Source organism: Setaria italica, chromosome VII, assembly GCF_000263155.2.
Source record: "Setaria italica strain Yugu1 chromosome VII, Setaria_italica_v2.0, whole genome shotgun sequence".
NCBI classification, from domain to species: Eukaryota; Viridiplantae; Streptophyta; class Magnoliopsida; order Poales; family Poaceae; genus Setaria; species Setaria italica.
Window position 1 is genome coordinate 17,874,566 of NC_028456.1, and position 18,492 is coordinate 17,893,057.

Consider the following 18,492-nt stretch of genomic DNA (forward strand, 5'->3'; position numbering starts at 1 on the left):
GAAGCCTCTCCTTTTGTGTTTTTTACTAGACATGTTTAATTTTAGTTATGATTTAAGACTAACATTGTATTTGATAAGGAACTAAGAACAAATCTGAACATTGCCATGAGTGCATTGATATATGATCAAAATCACCAACTGTTGGAAACAGCAAACGATGCAAAACTAGAAATTATGAACAAATAGGTTTACCCATCCCACACATAACCAAATAGGGATGGGCATGCCTAACCCTATAAACCCTACCAAATTTGGACCTCAACTAATCTCCAAACCCACATGCAAGGCAACCACAAACAACGAGACCACTACCATCTTAAAAACTCTACGTAAATCCACCAAATGCGGAAATAAGATATGATGAGCACGGATCTAACCTTAAAGGCGTGTAGTGTCCCATCGAAGCCACGGTCAGAGGAGTTGTTGTTAGAGTCGCTGCTATCATAGTCGGACACCGCACCTGCATTGCCGCAAGTTGAGTTTGGTGAATCTTTGTACTTAGGGTTCCCACTTGTCATCCATGTCAAGGGACTGGTGCTGTGGGATGACGGATTGCGCCCGCGCGGCGAGGCAACCCTCGCCAGGCGGAGGAGACTACCCTCGCTGCTCGATCCGCGCTTCCAAAGACAAAGCACGATCGAGGAACACTAAAAGGGAGGGATCTCCCCAGAGAGGCGGTACGAGATCTTGAGAGGGGGAAGATGAGAGCAAGGAATGGTGTCGGCTGTGAACAACGAGGGGATGGGAAACCCTAACAAGGGGAAGAAGGTCATTCGCCACTCCACAAGTGCAGGCAGGGACAAGTTGGGCCCATAACGAGAGCTTGCTTGGGCCAAACTATGGAGCTACATGATTTTTGGCTAGGGGCCTACTCTACAGCTCATGGGCCTAGTTTAATTGGTCCCACATGCATTCAAACATGGCTAGAAGGTTAGGAAAAAGTCTATTTAAGCCACCTTAACTATGGCCCTCATCCGATTTTCCTCACTGATTTGGACAGTTATTGTGATATGGTATTAGACCCTACATGCCAGGTGACACTTCGTCCTGCACGCCAAGTGGGTCTTTAGCTTCCCTCTCACCTTATTGCCGCATTGCCTAGGTGCATTCCAACCTCTCGTCTCCACTCCCCACGAACGAGCCCATGCCATTGGCACATATGAACCCCGTCACATGTGGCCAAATCGAACTCGATTAATAGTGGTGGCCTAGGTGCGGAAATAGAGAGAGAAGGAAAAAGCCGCCTAACATGTGGGGGCCACTACAACATGCAGTATGCATGGAATTGCATTGTTTATAGGGTGCTAGAGCATCTCCAGTAGTTCCCCAATAAATCCTTCCCAATAACTAGTTGATTGGGTAATCTTAATATCTCATTCATTATTTTTGGAAGAGTTGCTTTTGCAGTTCTCAAATAATTTCATCCTAATCCAACTACCGTATTGGGAGAGTCACAACTCCCCCTTTATTTTGGGAGAGTTGGGAGTGAATTATTGGTTTCTCCTAATAATTATTTGGAAAAGGGAAAGGTAAAGGAGATATGCTAAAGCACTAGTTTTTTACTAACACGATCAATGTGGTAGATGGATTGGGGAAAAAGAGACTGCTGGAAATTCTTATGGCAGATGGGTTGGGGAAAAGAGACTGGTGAAGATTCTCTTAGGATACGTAGTTTTGTAGTTGGAGAAAAATGGACAAGAGCAATGGGTGAGACTTGAGAGGGGACAAATGGACTTTCTTTTCAAAAGGCTAAGATGCGGCACCTGGCAGCAGCCCAGGTCGAGGCCCAGCCACCTTACTGATTACATGGTTATGGGCTCCAAACAGGCCGTGCCTCGAGGCAGACACCGGCCCACTGCTGGTGGCGGCGTAACGGCCACCGAACGGCGAGACTACCGGCGGAGGATGAACCACGAGAGTTTTAAAACCACCACAAATCACCGGAATCTAAGTAGTTTATAACCATTTTAACGACTAAACGACACTGGCGCACAGAGCAACGACCAGCAAACACAAATCTTATCCATATCCCTAAAGCTGATATGGGGAAGCTAAATGCCAGTTACATCAAAAACAGCATCTGATACATTTCCCCTTTCCCAGACTTCCTCCAGACAGCAAGTACAGAGATTGAAAGGTAGCATCGAGTCAGAGTGCAACCAAGTTAATGGCTTTGGAGTTACACGACAGAAAAGGGAGCTCCACTCGGGTCTATGCGCCATCGGAGAGGGTCCGCTTCGTTGTGCTGATGTACAAAACTGCATTTGCATTCAGACAATAAACATCAGGATACATGACATATATGCACAAGCAGACTATAATGGGGGTGATGAAATGATGCGTGTGTGAAGCATACAGAGAAATGGATTTTGAAATCCAGGACGTACCGTTGTTTCCTCTTATGAAGGCGTCACCATACTTGTTCTTGAGCTGACCATTCACGTACTCCTCGGTCTGCTCCATCGCGATGTTCATATAACCATCCAGGCAAGCCAGAATACCTGATCATCAGAAGAGTTTGGACAAAACAAAATTACTGGAACTGGCAATAAATCAACTTGTGTCTTAAAAGAGCCACAGCATGACATGTTACCAGTCATGAAACGCTAGTTTTCATTGTTGTCAGCATTTGATATCATACAGAGCTACCATGCACACCAACTATCATCGAGCAAAGGCACGCCAGGGCCAGATGTATGAAATCAAATGAATTCATGATAGATATACTGGAAACATGCATGAACATTGGAAAACAAAATTTTATTATGTTTACACCCAAGCAAGGGCACAACACAGGAATAGGAAATGCAACAGAGATGCGTGTAATCTGTCCAGAAATTGTACGAAGAAAGTAGTTTTGCAAGGTGTAGTCTGATATATGCTTGAAATCTATAAGAGAGTAGTGTGTGATAGAATATTGCAGTGTCCAAAAATTCATAAAATCTATGGTTGTGCACTGCAAAGCATGTTGTCACAACCAAATCATTTTGGCAAAAATTGAGACCTGAACAGGGCAGTATAAGCAATGTTAAAAAGCTTACTAGCTTGAACATAAAAACAGTGCAAGGGTATCCTATACTTTACCTATCACTTTGCTTTTCATTTTTGCAGTTCATAACAGTTTATATAACTCACGCACTCCTACTGATAAATATCAGCAATTTTGCAGAATCTACGCAAACTAAAGTATGTGTCTTATACTATTTTATACAAAATGGCTCATATGTCCCAAATACTAACAGCCTCATAAATCAACAAGTACACGTATGCTATTAATGAATAAGGTACTGCAGTCTAATGGCAATTACGTGTCTTTGCTAAGGTATATTGGCCTAAATAACTAAACACAATCAAAGGAATTAGTATTTTACAACATGCCAGATCAGATTTAGTGTCATACCATAGCATATATGCAACTTACTCAGTATGTGCATGTATAGAAAAACAGTCAACAGAGCTTATAGGACAGCATACTGGTTCCAGGAGACTGCTACTAGATGTAGGCATAGACATTTTTTTTTACAATACGAATCGTGCTATTGGTCCTTTTTGCGCCAACTAAACGATGCTGTTGCACCTCTAATGGGGACAGTTTCATAAATATAATGTTATCAATAGATTCAATAACAAATTTATTTTAATCTGTCAAGTGAAGTAGGCATTACAATCAACATCAACATCAAAGCCTTTCAGTCCAAAGCAAGCTGGGGTAGGCTACAAGTAACCATCTATCCAATACAATACTTTTTTAAAATTTCTCAAGTGAAGTAGCCGATACAACACTTTGCTTTCCTACAAGAACTGTACTAGATCAAGGATTTGTACTCAACCAAATAGGAAATGAGCCAAGAACACGGGATACTAGCCTATTTGCTTTTCTGTGCATATTTGATGCTTGTCAATGTCAAGCAATGGGAAACGAAGGGGTCAATAAGAATTTAATCTCCCTAATCTTGTTTGATACCGCACATAACATGCATTCATCAAAAGATACACTAAATTCTTAAATCCACACAATTGAATATACAGCTTTGGAAGTACCAACTTTAATGGAGTTTTCCTATGGTTGAAGTGAATCTCACTGAGGCAACCAACATGCTTGTTCTTTCCATTGACATATTTTCTAATATGAGTGGCATTCATGTCTAGGGTTCTCAGTTTGTTCTTTAAGTAAACTACATGCAGATTTTAGCAGAATGAAACATGCATGAAGGCCATGCCAACCATCTGCTCCACATGATATGAGCCAAACCAGAGGGAATTGCCTGCTTATAGATTCCATTCGTGCAATGTGCAACAGTATTGCATGTCAGATTCTTAAGTTGTATGTATAGTGAAACAAAATACATGTAAATAAACCACCAAGATGTATGAGTGTCAACATTCTGGTAACAATTGTTTCAAAAATCGGTAAGCTCGAAATATGAATGTGATCTGGTAGAGGCAGAGGACAAAAGGTAGGGTATGTGCTGACTACCTGACTGCTAGCATTGAAGGGAGGCTCAAGGCACCAGGAGATCATGGCAGTTATGCAGGAAAGAGCAGCTCAAGGCTTGCCACATCTATCACTAGTTGTGATTGATGATTGCGAATGGTTTCTAAGTTAAGTTTTGGCTGCTTTGGGTTTGTAAAATTAAAACGCACAATGACTTTGGACCATTGTGCCAAAGGTCTGAGAAGTGGAACAACAAATCATCAGAATAAGGAGTATGGTGTGACCAATAGGTCAAGCTTGGCTGTCTATATTTAGGCTTGGGCAAGAACGGAGGTAGCTTGTGGACTCCATGCTTTTTGATACCCAACAGGCAACTCGAATGCAGATAAAGGAACCTAATTTGTGTTCTTCTAATTTGGTAGACTTAATTTTCTGTTTCCTACTTTCCTTTAATCACACTACAACCCCTAGCTCCAGAGATTCTTGGAGCTGGAGGTGTCAGCACATTAAAGGTATTTGATTGAGCAACTTCACTGTTATTCTGGACTAAATACATATACTTAAACCACTCTATTATTATTATACCAAGTCCAAATCCTGCATCGATATCAGAGCTGGAGTTGTGATTGTGCCAAAAAGGTGGAAACTTCAACACTTCATGATAGTTTGGCACCCTGTAACCTTTTTGTAACCAAAATGACTGTAACTAGCAAAACCTAAATGTCATTTAGTTGATTCTACATAATACATTAGTCCTACATTCGTAACACTGTGCTAATGTGCTCCTTTGTTTGTGAAGGTTGGAGTTCACAAAGATAATAGATGTACGCATACAAATTACATGCTCACCGATCCAAATCACAGAAAAAAGAAAAACTAGAAGGGTATCCATAGGCTTCACCAACTACACACTCAGTAATTAAATGTCTTACGGGAGTAGTGTACATACTGAGGGGCCGTTTCCAGTACCCCGGTTTTTACCTTACTGAACGCCCCAATCGGGGAAATCAGCAAGCGTCTACCCACTAAACCCCCAATAATACTATGTTTTCCATTATCTAAAAAGATAATGCTATGTTTTCAGAGTAACCAGTGCTTGCTAGGGTTTGGACTTAACTCCGTAGAAACGCGCGCGAGAGAAAGAGCGATACCTCTGTAGTCTACGCCGGAGTTGAGCTTGACGACGACGGGGCGGCCCCTGATGGACTTGAGGAAGTCGGACGGCGTCTTCACCGCTCCGCCGGCGCCGCCGCTGCCGGGCTTGTCCGCGCCGCCGGTGCTCATCTCTCTCTTGCGTGGGTGCGACGAATCGACGAGGGTTCGGTGGGTTTTGGTGCTGGGCCTGGGTCCGGCGTCGGCTCGTAATATAAACTTGGGCCTGTCGTCTCGACAAAAAGCTTGGGCCTATTTCAAATTTGAGTTCGTCACGGAAGAAGCGTTGGGTGGCTGATCGTCGTCTGCTCACTATCCAACCAACAACGGCCCTGGCTGAAGTCATGGTTAAACAGAGTCGGCCTTTGGTTTAAAATGCTCTACCCTCTCCTATTCACTTTGTATATTAATTTTTATTTGAAACACACTGTAGATGCACATGTATCTCTATTCTATGAACACAATATGAGTAGTTCTTGTCTTCTTGATATTACCGAAGTTAGTCGTCTCATTAGCGACAAGCACATCACATGTCACTTAAACAACAGTCCCATTAATTTATGGAATAAATTTAGAAAAAAATACGAACACTCTAACAAAGACGGATAGGTTCTACGTTATGTTTCCTCCGAAATAATACATACGAGTGAGATCATGAATAAAAGTGAAAATCACACAATTTGTTAAAAATGCTAAATTGGTTTGCTTCTCGTTGCCTACGAGAAAAGCCTAATTGTTGTGGTACTTTCATCGCTCAAGACCTTTTTTTAGGATCAACTGAGTAATGTAGATGGAGCCTTTGAAACATATGTGCTTGAGGAATCAATAGCGATTGCAACATAATATGGTCGCGCCAAGAAGATCTATCAATAGGTTGTGATTGCACTCCTTCCATCAAGACCACTATGGAGGATTTTTCGCAACCTAGGAGCCAAGCTATGGTTATAGGATCCCTCATTGATCGAAGCCGAGCCGATCAAAGGTGATCATCCAATCCGTATGTGGATAATGCGATGTTTATCCAAGATGGGTTTGTAAGAGGTTCTTCCCTCTCGATGGGCTTATGGATTTGCTTTCCCCCTCCTCCCAGCCCCACCTCCTGTGCCCATAGGTCTTTTCCAGCTCTATCAACAACTTGTTGCAAGTTTTTCTTTGTCGATTTGATATCTTTAGCCCCCACCCTACCCTCACATTTCCTTTGTTTGATTTTCATTTATATTTTTCTTGCATGTGCAACTATTTTGATCACCTGTAGTAGGTTCATTTGCTTCCACTTTATTCAATCTCTTGGTCGTGTTGTATGGTTTGTTATCTCTTGCCTAAGTCTCCTTTTCCGCTCCTGTTTTATTTGATTTCTTTGTAAGTTTTAATCAATAATTAATTAAATTATATTTTTTTCAAAATAAATTATATACAAGTTAGGTGTATATATACTAATAGATTTATATTTTTCACATCTTTAATATGCCATTAATTTTATAACAATCATTAATGTATTCTTGATACAATATCTCTATATGCTATAGGTGAAGAAAAGGGGGAGTACAACAGTGTCACATATCTAAGACTACGAGAGGTCGGATTCTGTTTTATTTTTCGCAAATGGTTACATTAACAAGAAAAGTATGCTAATATACATTTCAACAAATCTTTATCTATTAATAAAGTGAGCAAAACTTCTACCCTTAATTTTTCGTACACCATGAAAACCGTTGAAAACCATAGCAAACAAGGAGCCCCCACTAAAGAACCGGTCGGCGTATGAACCGAGGTACCCTAAAAATCAGGCGCAAGAAAATCCTTAAAAAAAAGTGGGAACATGTCACCACTCGGGCTAAGCTCCACATGTGTTCAACGCTACAAACTTTTAGTTCACAATATATACTCCCTCCATTTCAAATTGTAGGTCGTTTTGACTTTTTTAGATGCATAATAATATCTATGAACCTAGAAAAATTAAAACGACTTGCAATTTGCAATTTGAAACAGAAGGAGTATAAGAGTATATTGTTTCACTTCACACGGCTATACTCCTCGAAAGCATGACTGTTGGTTGCATATGCTTAGGTAGCCCACTCGCATAGTCCCTTAGTTTCTCCATATGTACTTATTTCAAATGAATTCATAAAGATATTTATTTCGCATAGTTAGTATATGAATTGAAAACATAGAGTAATAGTGTTTTAGTTGTATGTTATATCCACACGCGTCTAATTCCCATGTCTTACATGATTAACGCGTATGATTTCCATACTCTGCACATAAGCAAATCAGCAGCAGAATCACGTCACACACGTCCCGCATATTGATGCGAGCCTAGTGCCGGTCGGCATCACCATGCACTGCCTGACCACCATACCAACACCGACTAGCACAAATAGTGATGCTTGCAAGGGATGAACCATTTGTGAAAATACGTCATTACTAACTCAGATCAGATATTATAATTAGAGATGAGATCGTAGAGATGTAACAAGTATTACTTGAGTAGAAGGAATTAAATAAGTTAAAGTTAAAAAATAGTTTGTGAGTTTCAAAAGAAAATACTATGAGAGTTCTCAGTACTTCTGCATATTTTATTGGTGAAAATCGCGAAATTGATAAACCTAGCATGTGGTATGTGGAGGGCGAAGTTCACATTATGCACTAATAATGATAGTTGCCCAAACATATGCTATCGAATATTTCAATACAGTAAGACATATATCTTTTAATCAGGATGAGTTTTTTAGAAAAAGTATATGAAATGTCTCGAGATGTTCCGTAGTGGCAAAATCGTATGATACTGTATCCCTATAACCAGGACGAAGCTAGGATTGGAACAACAGGGGCTAAGCAGATTATGTCATGCAAGTTTGTTACAAATTAGGATCAAACTAAATAAATTTCATTACAAACTAAATGAACTATAGTGGATAAATTTTGAGCATAGGGGTCATAGCCCCCCTCCCTAGCTCCGTTCCTGCCTACTCCCTCCGTTCCAAATTGTAAGTCATTTCAAGAATCTTGGAGAGTAAAAGTATTTCAAATTTGACCAAATTTATATGATAATATAATAACATTTATGATGTTAACTAAGTATTATTAGATTCTTTATCAATTATATTTTCATAATATATCTATTTGATGTCATAAATCTTTATATTTTTCTCTATAATTTTGGTCAAACTTGAGATGCTTTGACTCTCCAATATTCTTGAAATGACTTACAATTTGGAACGGAGAGAGTACAACGTAACTTTCACCCGTTGCTACGTATGAACATCTTGTGATCATACATATACAAACATTACACTATAGCCATCAAATTTGGCCATTTTTTCTGGCTTTAAGGGGCCAACACCCGGTATGTGTTGAAGACTTGCCCGGCCTCAAGGTGACGACGGGCCGCTGTTTTCCTATGCAAGATGCCGTCGCCCACTGGCGCGAGGGGCCGCCGAGCCCACCCCAAGCAGCTGGGGCAAGAAGTTCAATTTTTTATTTGTTACAAGACCCGACCTCAAGCTTGAGGGCGGCGGTCTCTGGCGCTTTTTGCTAAGGTCGATCTTAGGGTCGCCTGTGTAATGTATGAGGTCGACTTTAGCTGGTTTAATATTCCCGTATTTCCTACACTACTGATGCCTTTACCTTGCGATATCTTCAGCAGTACAAACGCTAAATGCTAAATTGGACTGACACAAATTCCGAATGATCATTTACAGTGACGAAAAAAAACACAAAGAAAAAGAAGAACAAGCAAAAACAAAAAAAACACCGAATATTCAACTGTTTCGTGAACATTCCGTCGTGCCAGCTACGCATTTCTGACCTTTCGTTTCGTGAGCCAAGCGAGCAAGCGCGCGTCCCCCTTGGCGACGCGCCGCGACTCGTTGGTCGCTCCACCCAATCGAGAAGGAGCCGGTGGGCCCGACCCGTTTGAAACCGTGACGCTGGCGTGCGGGCCCCTCCCACCGCCATCCACTTTTTCCTCATCTCTCCCATCAATCTATCGGCATCATCGCCGGGGACCCCAGCCACCCCCCGCCTCCGCCCTTATCATCACGGGAGAGGCGGGCTCTCGAACCGACCCGTCCCCATCCACCCCTTCCCGAACCACCGGAGCGCGCCGGCGCGGCGCGGCGCGAGAAACCTTCCCCGGCTTCCGCTTCCCGTCCTCAGCCCGGCCCCGCCCGCCCACTGGTAAGCCTCGCCGTGCCGTGATTTCCCTGCCGTGGCATCAAATTTGATCGGATCAAGCAGTGTCCGCGGAATCTGCTTTTCGTTGGGTTGTGAGGAGAAGCCGCGGGTATCGGTGTTCCGTACCGAGTGACCGATCTCGATCTCGGATGAGGGGGGAGTGAGTGGCCAATTTTGCTGTGACTGCTGATCTGCACCCGTGCGTGGCTACGGCTGGTGCCGATCGAGATTAGCTAGATTGAGAATCCCAGCCGCAATTCTGTGCGAAATTCGGTTACCCTGCGCTGGAATCTCGGTGCCTACGTTGTTGTCGTTGCTGCTGATTCGCAGAGACCTAATCAATCTGCTGTTCCTGTGCAGGGGAGAGCGTGCCTCCGATCGCGTGCGCGGCGGCTGATGGGAGGCTAGATTCCGGGAAGGAGAAAGCAGTCCACACCCAGGTACACGTCCTCACGAGGTAGATTTTGTTAAGCGAAGCTCGATCTGAGAATGGGGCTGTTCCGGGCGGCGTCCGGCCTGGCCCGGGTGGCGCTGCGGCGGAACCTCGCGCGCGCCGCGGGGAACCCCTTCGCCGGCGGCGCGGTCCCCGGCGCCGCGCCCGCGCGCTACTTCCACTCCACGCGCCCGCGCCGGTTCGCCGCGCCGGCGCCCCGCGCGGTGCCGCTCTCGCGCCTCACCGACAGCTTCCTCGACGGGACCAGCAGCGTCTACCTCGAGGAGCTGCAGCGGGCGTGGGAGGCCGACCCCAACTCCGTCGACGAGTCCTGGGACAACTTCTTCCGCAACTTCGTCGGCCAGGCGGCCGCCACCTCGCCCGGCCTCTCCGGGCAGACCATCCAGGAGAGCATGAGGCTGCTGCTGCTCGTCAGGGCGTACCAGGTGAGCGGCCACTTAAAGGCCAAGCTCGACCCGCTCGGGCTGGAGGAGCGCCCGGTCCCGGACGTGCTGGACCCGGCGTTCTATGGGTTCTCCGAGGCGGATTTGGACCGCGAGTTCTTCCTAGGGGTGTGGATGATGGCGGGGTTCTTGTCGGAGAATCGGCCTGTGCAGACGCTGCGTTCCGTGCTGAAGCGGCTCGAGCAGGCCTACTGTGGCACAATTGGGTATGAGTACATGCACATTCCAGACCATGACAAGTGTAATTGGCTCAGGGATAAGATCGAGACGGTTAACCCAAGGGAGTACACCTATGACCGTCGCCAGGTCATGCTCGATAGGCTTATCTGGAGCACACAGTTTGAGAATTTCTTGGCGACCAAGTGGACCACCGCAAAGCGGTTCGGTCTTGAAGGTGCAGAGACTCTGATCCCTGGCATGAAGGAGATGTTTGACAGGGCAGCTGATCTTGGTGTAGAGAGTATTGTCATTGGTATGCCACACAGAGGCAGGCTGAATGTTTTGGGAAATGTCGTCCGGAAGCCCTTGCGACAGATCTTCAGTGAGTTCAGTGGTGGTACCAAGCCTGTTAATGAAGGGGAAGGGTTGTATACAGGGACTGGTGATGTCAAGTACCATCTAGGAACTTCATATGATAGGCCTACCAGGGGTGGGAAACATATTCATCTGTCACTGGTTGCAAACCCGAGTCATTTGGAAGCAGTTGATCCTGTTGTTGCTGGGAAGACAAGAGCGAAACAGTACTATTCTAATGATCGTGACAGGACCAAGAATTTGGGGGTATTGCTGCATGGTGACGGTAGTTTCTCAGGGCAGGGCGTTGTGTATGAGACCCTCCATCTTAGTGCCCTTGAAAACTACACCACTGGTGGGACAATACATATCGTGGTCAACAATCAGGTTGCGTTCACTACTGATCCAAGGTCAGGGAGATCCTCACAGTATTGCACGGATGTTGCCAAAGCATTGGATGCTCCAATTTTCCACGTTAACGGTGATGATTTGGAGGCCGTGGTTCATGTCTGTGAGCTTGCTGCAGAATGGCGACAAAAATTCCATTCCGATGTGGTGGTGGACATTGTATGCTACCGGCGATTTGGCCATAATGAAATTGACGAGCCCTCCTTCACCCAACCTAAAATGTACAAGGTATAGGTTCTTGATTGTTTCACTTGCCTTGTTAAGGTCTGGCACAAATTTATGCATAGTCTTCAAATATTTGTCTATCCTGATTCTTGCTGTATCATTTGAGTAATGATGTCTTTGGTACTCCATCTAGTATGTTGAAGGGAAAAAAAGTAAGTTCTGATTATTTACTATGTACCTTTTGGTATCAGAATCAGAAGAATTAATAAATCTGAAATTAATAGTGATTCTGAATATTCAATTTTTTTGTTTAGTTACGGTGTTACCCGTGTCACTGTCACATGTGCCCATTCACATCTGGGAAGTTTCTTTGCCTGTTTGTACCAGGTGATCCGGAGCCATCCAAGTGCGCTTGAGATTTATCAAAATAAGCTGTTAGAATCTGGGAAGATCTCCAAGGAAGATATTGACAGGTTAAACAAGAAGGTCAGCACGATACTGAATGAGGAATTCAAGAACAGCAAAGACTACGTCCCTAACAAGAGGGACTGGCTTTCAGCTTACTGGACTGGGTTCAAGTCACCAGAGCAGATTTCACGTATCAGAAACACCGGGTATATAGCTCCTTCTCATCCAGTTTTCTTTGTTTTCTGTGCTTCTGTCCACATTTTGAGCAATCTTTGTCTGAAGAAAACACTTTTGAGTAAGTACTCGTCATGCAATTCATTTCATTGCAACCTGCAGTGTCAAGCCAGAGATCCTAAAACGTGTTGGAGAAGCCATGACTACTCTGCCAGAAAACTTCAAGCCTCACAGGGCTGTGAAGAAGATTTTTGATCAGCGGCGTAAGATGATCGAGACTGGAGAAGGCATTGATTGGGCAGTGGGTGAAGCACTTGCTTTTGCTACTCTTATAGTTGAGGGGAACCATGTCAGGTTAAGTGGTCAGGATGTTGAGAGGGGTACATTCAGCCACCGTCATTCGGTCATTCATGACCAGGAAACTGGAGAGCAGTACTGCCCGCTTGATAATCTTGTTATGAACCAAGACGAGGAGCTTTTTACTGTGAGCAACAGGTATGAATTCAGATGTACCAAATTGTTCCAGTTAGGGGTGTGCCTGGGTCATCGCAGCTCATGTTCATTTTCTAAAAGGAAACATGAATATTGCTATAACCAGATAAACCCAAACAAACCCAGCTAATTCTGTCGGCTGCACTAGTAGTAGATTTCTTTTTCCACATACTGAGTAACTAAAAATTCCAAAACAAGGCATTGCATGTTCATATGTCGAACAACTTAAGGTCAAATAATGTTGTTGTACAGTTATTAAAAATTTTTTGTAGTACTATCATTTGTAATTTTTTGACAGCTGGCATATGGCTTCTAGACATTGATGTATTATGTTTCCTATTGCTGTCATTAATTCTAGAAATGAAATCCATCTGAAAATATTTGCTTTAAACAAAATAATGGTGCATCGACAATAAGTGAAGAATCGGATGTCAGGCTCTACCTTTGGTAGTGTTGGTCATAGAGTTGTACTACCTACTTACTGTTGATGCCTGGGTAAGTGGGTATCAGCGTATCATTAGTTTAATTTGAACATCTGAGATAGTGTTATAGGGTTTGTATGGGTGAATTGAGAAACACAAGTAAGGTGCAGCAGAAAGCAAGAAACACAGGGCAGGGATAGGATTTCTAAGAGCATCTCCAGCAGATTGCATATATCCTTCCTCAATACCAAAAAACTACCGTTTGGGGGATTTTGGAGATGAGATTTAACTCCAGTAGATTGCCAATCTCTTCCCCAATACCAAATTTTTTTTGGCAACTACCAAAAACTCAGCTCCTCTACCCTTGATGTAGGGGAATGCAACCCTTCCCCAATCGGTAGTTGGTCTTGGCGCGCGGAAGTTTCCGGGCCGCCTGGCCATGTCGCTCGGCCGTGGAGGCTGCCGTCGAGCGGCGCCGAGACCCCTGCACCACCCAACCCATCCAGATGAGAGAGAGAGAGAGAGGAGGATGAGAAGATCCACGAGCTGCCTACCTCACCCGGCGGCGTGCCATGGCCGGATGCAGAGCTCCGGTGGTACACCTCCGAGCCATGGGAGCTGCCTTTGTTGCCGAGGCATGGAACCTGAGATCCACCTCTCCGAGGACGCTGGGCCCTTCTCCAGGGGTGGATCTGAGGAGGAAGGAAGGGCGGCGCTGGCAATCGCTGGAACAGAGAGAAGGTAGGGGCAGCGCTGCCTCGCGTGACGGCGAGTCGCGTCAGGTCGCATGCGCGAGAGAGAGGTCGGGTCGGAGGGGAAAAGGAACCGCATGAGAGTTTGAGAGAGATGGGGCCGGGAGGAAGTAAAAGGAAAAGAAAGGATTCAGACATGCGGGTCCCACCTGTGATTGAAGATTGGTTTTTGGTAGTCTGCTGTAGCAGCTATCTCCAAAAACGCAAAATCATCTAAAGGGGAGGGAGAGAGAAAATATTTTGGTAATGGGATATGAGCAATCTGCTGGAGATGCTCTAACTAATGATATTGCTTTGTACGCCTCATTTCCATGCATTGTAGGCACTGAGATGATGTAGATCAGGAAAAAATCATTAAATAAGCACAATGGGTACTGAGATTTAGTAGTATGATTAAAACAACTCAGGTGCAGGGCTGAGTGATAAAAAGATCAATGTTAATTAGATTAGATGGCTGATTCCACATGCTCATATGTCATCTTAGCTGTACAAGTTTTCAGATGCAAAATGTTAGAAATTTAGAATAAAAAATTTTACACCCTCGTAACTGGCCAAATCAGTAACTTTAATTTCGGATAAAGACAAGTATTGGTGTTGTCCTTTAGGGAATCATAACCTTAAGGTTGAGAGCTGGTATATGTAGGAATATATGGACCATCCTTTCATGCTTAACTATTTTCCCTTTTAATAGTCAATCCGGCTTTGTTTTACCTGACCAGTATACAATTATTTCAACAGTTCCCTGTCAGAATTTGCTGTTTTGGGCTTTGAGTTGGGTTACTCCATGGAGAACCCAAACTCACTGGTCCTATGGGAAGCTCAGTTTGGTGATTTTTCAAATGGGGCCCAAGTGATATTTGATCAGTTCCTGAGTAGTGGGGAGTCAAAATGGCTCCGCCAGACTGGCCTTGTCGTCTGCCTTCCTCATGGATATGATGGTCAGGGACCTGAACATTCTAGTGCAAGACTGGAGCGCTTTCTTCAGGTACCTATTTTTCATGTTGAACTGTGAAGATGCCGTAACACCTGTCTCTTGTGTTTGAATTAGTATCCATACTCCATACATTTGAAAGGAACAATTGCAAGGTCACTTACTGTAAATTACTTCTACCACAATTGCAAGGTCTTTTTTTAAGTGTTTGTTATCATTTACCAGAAAAAATGTTTCTCTTTGTTGCTTGAATGTTTTTTCTTTGTCATGAGCTCATAACTAAGCAGTTAAATACCTAAATGTGAACATCTGTCAACTGTCATGGAAGTGGAGCAAAATTATCCATGGTAGCTCACTGGTGATAACATTAATTTGTACTTCCTCTACTCTTGAGTTTTAACTAGTGGCTGCACCACATCCACTTGCACTTGGTATGTTTATGGAGTTGCTGTTACTTATAGACATTTTGCAGTTTATCAGTTCTATTTTGATTTCATAGAAATATGTTTAATTTTAGTTCACTGTATATGTTTTAAAATACTTGTGCCAAAGAGCATATTTTGAAAATTTAATTGTAAGTCTTGCAAATGCTAAAAAAGGAGGCCTAAAATGCGATAAGTATTCTTGGATTACGCGTGTAGATGCTGATACTTTTTTGGTTATTTATATTAAGCATCAACAACTGTATTGCAGATGAGTGATGACAACCCTTATGTTATACCCGAGATGGATCCAACACTGCGGAAGCAAATCCAGCAGTGCAATTGGCAGGTTGTGAATGTTACGACTCCTGCAAATTACTTCCATGTTCTGCGTCGCCAGGTGAAAAATCTTTGCAAATTTCTCCTTCCTCCTTCGAAACCATCTTATGGTGCACTGAAATGGTTTACCTCTGTTTCTAGATACACCGGGACTTCAGGAAGCCTTTGATTGTGATGTCCCCAAAGAACCTCCTTCGCCACAAGGACTGCAAATCGAATCTATCTGAGTTTGATGATCTTGCGGGCCACCCTGGTTTTGACAAGCAAGGGACACGCTTCAAGCGGCTCATAAAGGACCAGAACAATCACAAGGACCTTGAGGAGGGAATCAACCGTCTGGTTCTTTGCTCAGGAAAGGTAGGTTGTGTCATCCTTGGAAGTTATATTTTCAAAAAAGTGACATCCCTCTCTGGCAAGTCAGCAAGATATTCTTTGACCTTTTTTTTCTTTTGCTATGGTTGCAGGTGTACTATGAACTGGATGAAGAAAGAAGGAAGACGGAGCGCACTGATGTTGCTATATGTAGAGTTGAACAGCTCTGCCCATTCCCCTACGACCTCATCCAGCGCGAGTTGAAGAGATATCCAAGTATGTTTATATAAATAAGTAGCTGGTTTTCATTCTGTTGCATGGTTCAGATTTGACCTGTCAAGAAATAGTGTACAGCTGGCATACTCATTTGTGAACTACTACTAGGATTTGTTTTCCAGTTGGACATTCCTCCATATTCATTGATGCAGTATTGCTAAGAAACAAACTGATATATGCCATCTGCCTGTGTTTCTGTTGTACAGATGCCGAGATTGTGTGGTGCCAGGAGGAGCCGATGAACATGGGTGCATACAGCTACATCAACCCGCGGCTGCTGACGGCGATGAAGGCGCTGGGCCGGGGCGGCATCGAGGACATCAAGTACGTCGGCAGGGCCCCGTCGGCGGCCACCGCGACAGGCTTCTACTCGGTGCACGTGCAGGAGCAGACGGAGCTGGTGCAGAAGGCGCTGCAGCGCGACCCCATCAGCTATCCGTTCTGATTCTGATGAAAGAAAGAAACCCCCTGTAGATTCTTGGAGTAGCCCTGGAATTGGAGACCTTTCTAATTTTGATTCCACTAGTACCATAGAGAGAGCAGGTCCGAGTTATACCTGTGCAGCAGCCATTTGGTGAAGGGAAATAATTTCGTTTCGGATGTACGGTACCGCATGAAAGAAACCGTTTGAACTCCCGTTTTAGCCCGTGTTTTGATTTGCATCCCGTGTATTTCTGAATGCTAAACTGGTATGTCTTGTTATTAGAGGTACCGAAATTTACTTATGGGTGAACATTCATGTTTTTCTTTTGAATGGCATGCATATAGGACAATACATCCAACTAATCTACGGGCTTAGTCAGGCCATGATGGTGGTGGTGGAAAGTTAATTTGAAAACTTGATGATGGAAAGCCTACATGACGAACATAGAAGCCTGCACTGGAGCAGCGGACTGAGCTAGGGTGCATTTGGTTGGCGCTGTGGGATTGGCCCATGTCAGTGTCCTTGGCACGGGGCACTTAACATTTGATTAGTTTGAGAGGCATTCGTCGCTGCTGCACCAAACCTGCTTATGTGGTCATGAAGAAAATGATATTCGGCCGAACTGGCTGCTTTTTTCTCTTGAAATTAATACTCGTTCCAAATTGTAGGTCGTTTTAGATTTTTTAGATTCATAAATATTATTTTGTATCTAGAATAATATCTATGAACCTAGAAAAGTTAAAATAACCTATAATTTGAAACATGGAGCAAAATCTAGGTACCCTGAAATGCAACCTTGGCTGCCATGTTGCATTGCAAGTTTGCAACGAACCATGCATGTTTCAGGCAAGTATTATCGCGTCATTCTTTACCCTTTTTGAGCGAAATGTCATTCTTTTCTGTTTCCAGACTCTTGCCGACTGGCCGCATTCGATGCAAGCCCATGGGCTCAATCAAACAAATATTACTGGGCCTCCTACTGGCCCAGATCATTTAGCTTGAACAGTTGGGCCCCAAGAAAGCGAGAGAGCTCTGTCAATCTGGCCCTGCGCCATTGGCTCATGTCGTGTCCTTTGCACTGGATACTGATTCGTATTGAGTTGTTCATCAATAAGTGATTACTGCTCCAACTTGGTTATTACTCCATTTGTTGAAAGATCATTCACTTTTGGCCCATTCCTTACGAGCACTGTTAATCCCCGTACGCCACTGATGTCTGATGATGGAGCAGCCATCCCTGCCTGCGAAGAGTTGTCAGGGCACTGATAGGGCGCTAACCAATTTTTTTTTCTGAAAAGGGAATATGTATTAATATTCCAGCCTAGATTGATACATATAGCTGTCCATTATTACACGCAGGACTAAGATTTGACTGAAAGAAAAGCTATTTGAATAGATGTTCATCACATTCATCACACTTGAATCAAAAAGACTGTAGTTTATTACTAAAACACCAGCCATTTGAAGCATAGATCTCCATCACCGCTGTCTCAAGTACACGACACCCCCAATTTATTTGGGTTCTTTCTCCTTCCTGCAACGTCCAAAAGTACCTGTATAGATTCGTGTCTTATTTAAAAACCACATCATTGCGGTTTAGCCAATTAGCCAACACACGCTCCAACCAATTGGCTCATGTGTGCTTCCTTTGCGCTGGACACTCATCTTTGAGCCGTCCATACCATTACTGCCCCAACTTGCTATGTTGGGCATCACTTGGAAGAAATTCATTTACTTCTGGCACAAGTGCCTGCTGCCTGCCTGCCTTTTCATCTGAAAATTACCTGCAGGTAG

The 18,492-nt window shown here is 43.9% G+C and overlaps 2 protein-coding genes across 2 annotated transcripts; one reads left to right on the forward strand and one right to left on the reverse strand.

The window, feature by feature from the left end:
- Positions 1–1,937: 1,937 nt before the first annotated feature.
- On the reverse strand, positions 1,938–5,783 carry LOC101773310 (U6 snRNA-associated Sm-like protein LSm6). The gene is made up of 3 exons (XM_004975359.4): positions 5,587–5,783; positions 2,388–2,501; positions 1,938–2,258 (listed from the first exon to the last, which is right to left on the reverse strand). The coding sequence occupies exons 1-3, from the start codon at positions 5,717–5,719 to the stop codon at positions 2,212–2,214; spliced, it is 294 nt and encodes a 97-aa protein (XP_004975416.1). The 5' UTR covers positions 5,720–5,783; the 3' UTR covers positions 1,938–2,211.
- Positions 5,784–9,585: 3,802 nt separating this feature from the next.
- LOC101773722 (2-oxoglutarate dehydrogenase, mitochondrial) lies at positions 9,586–17,017 on the forward strand. Its single transcript, XM_004975360.3, has 9 exons — positions 9,586–9,766; positions 10,124–11,809; positions 12,134–12,360; positions 12,491–12,823; positions 14,733–14,979; positions 15,619–15,747; positions 15,828–16,043; positions 16,151–16,274; positions 16,481–17,017. Exons 2-9 carry the CDS (start codon positions 10,253–10,255, stop codon positions 16,717–16,719), a joined length of 3,072 nt encoding a protein of 1,023 aa, XP_004975417.1. The 5' UTR covers positions 9,586–9,766; positions 10,124–10,252; the 3' UTR covers positions 16,720–17,017.
- Positions 17,018–18,492: the final 1,475 nt, after the last annotated feature.

Bases quoted from the DNA above. Each gene is read 5' to 3' on its own strand.
- LOC101773310 (XM_004975359.4), bottom strand. From the start codon at position 5,719: ATGAGCACCGGCGGCGCGGACAAGCCCGGCAGCGGCGGCGCCGGCGGA. The intron at 2,502-5,586 runs GTATCGCTCTTT...TCTGATGATCAG, and splicing joins CTCCGGCGTAGACTACAGAG to GTATTCTGGCTTGCCTGGAT. The intron at 2,259-2,387 runs GTACGTCCTGGA...ATGCAAATGCAG, and splicing joins CTTCATAAGAGGAAACAACG to TTTTGTACATCAGCACAACG.
- LOC101773722 (XM_004975360.3), top strand. From the start codon at position 10,253: ATGGGGCTGTTCCGGGCGGCGTCCGGCCTGGCCCGGGTGGCGCTGCGG. The intron at 11,810-12,133 runs GTATAGGTTCTT...TGTTTGTACCAG, and splicing joins CCCAACCTAAAATGTACAAG to GTGATCCGGAGCCATCCAAG. The intron at 14,980-15,618 runs GTACCTATTTTT...ACTGTATTGCAG, and splicing joins GACTGGAGCGCTTTCTTCAG to ATGAGTGATGACAACCCTTA.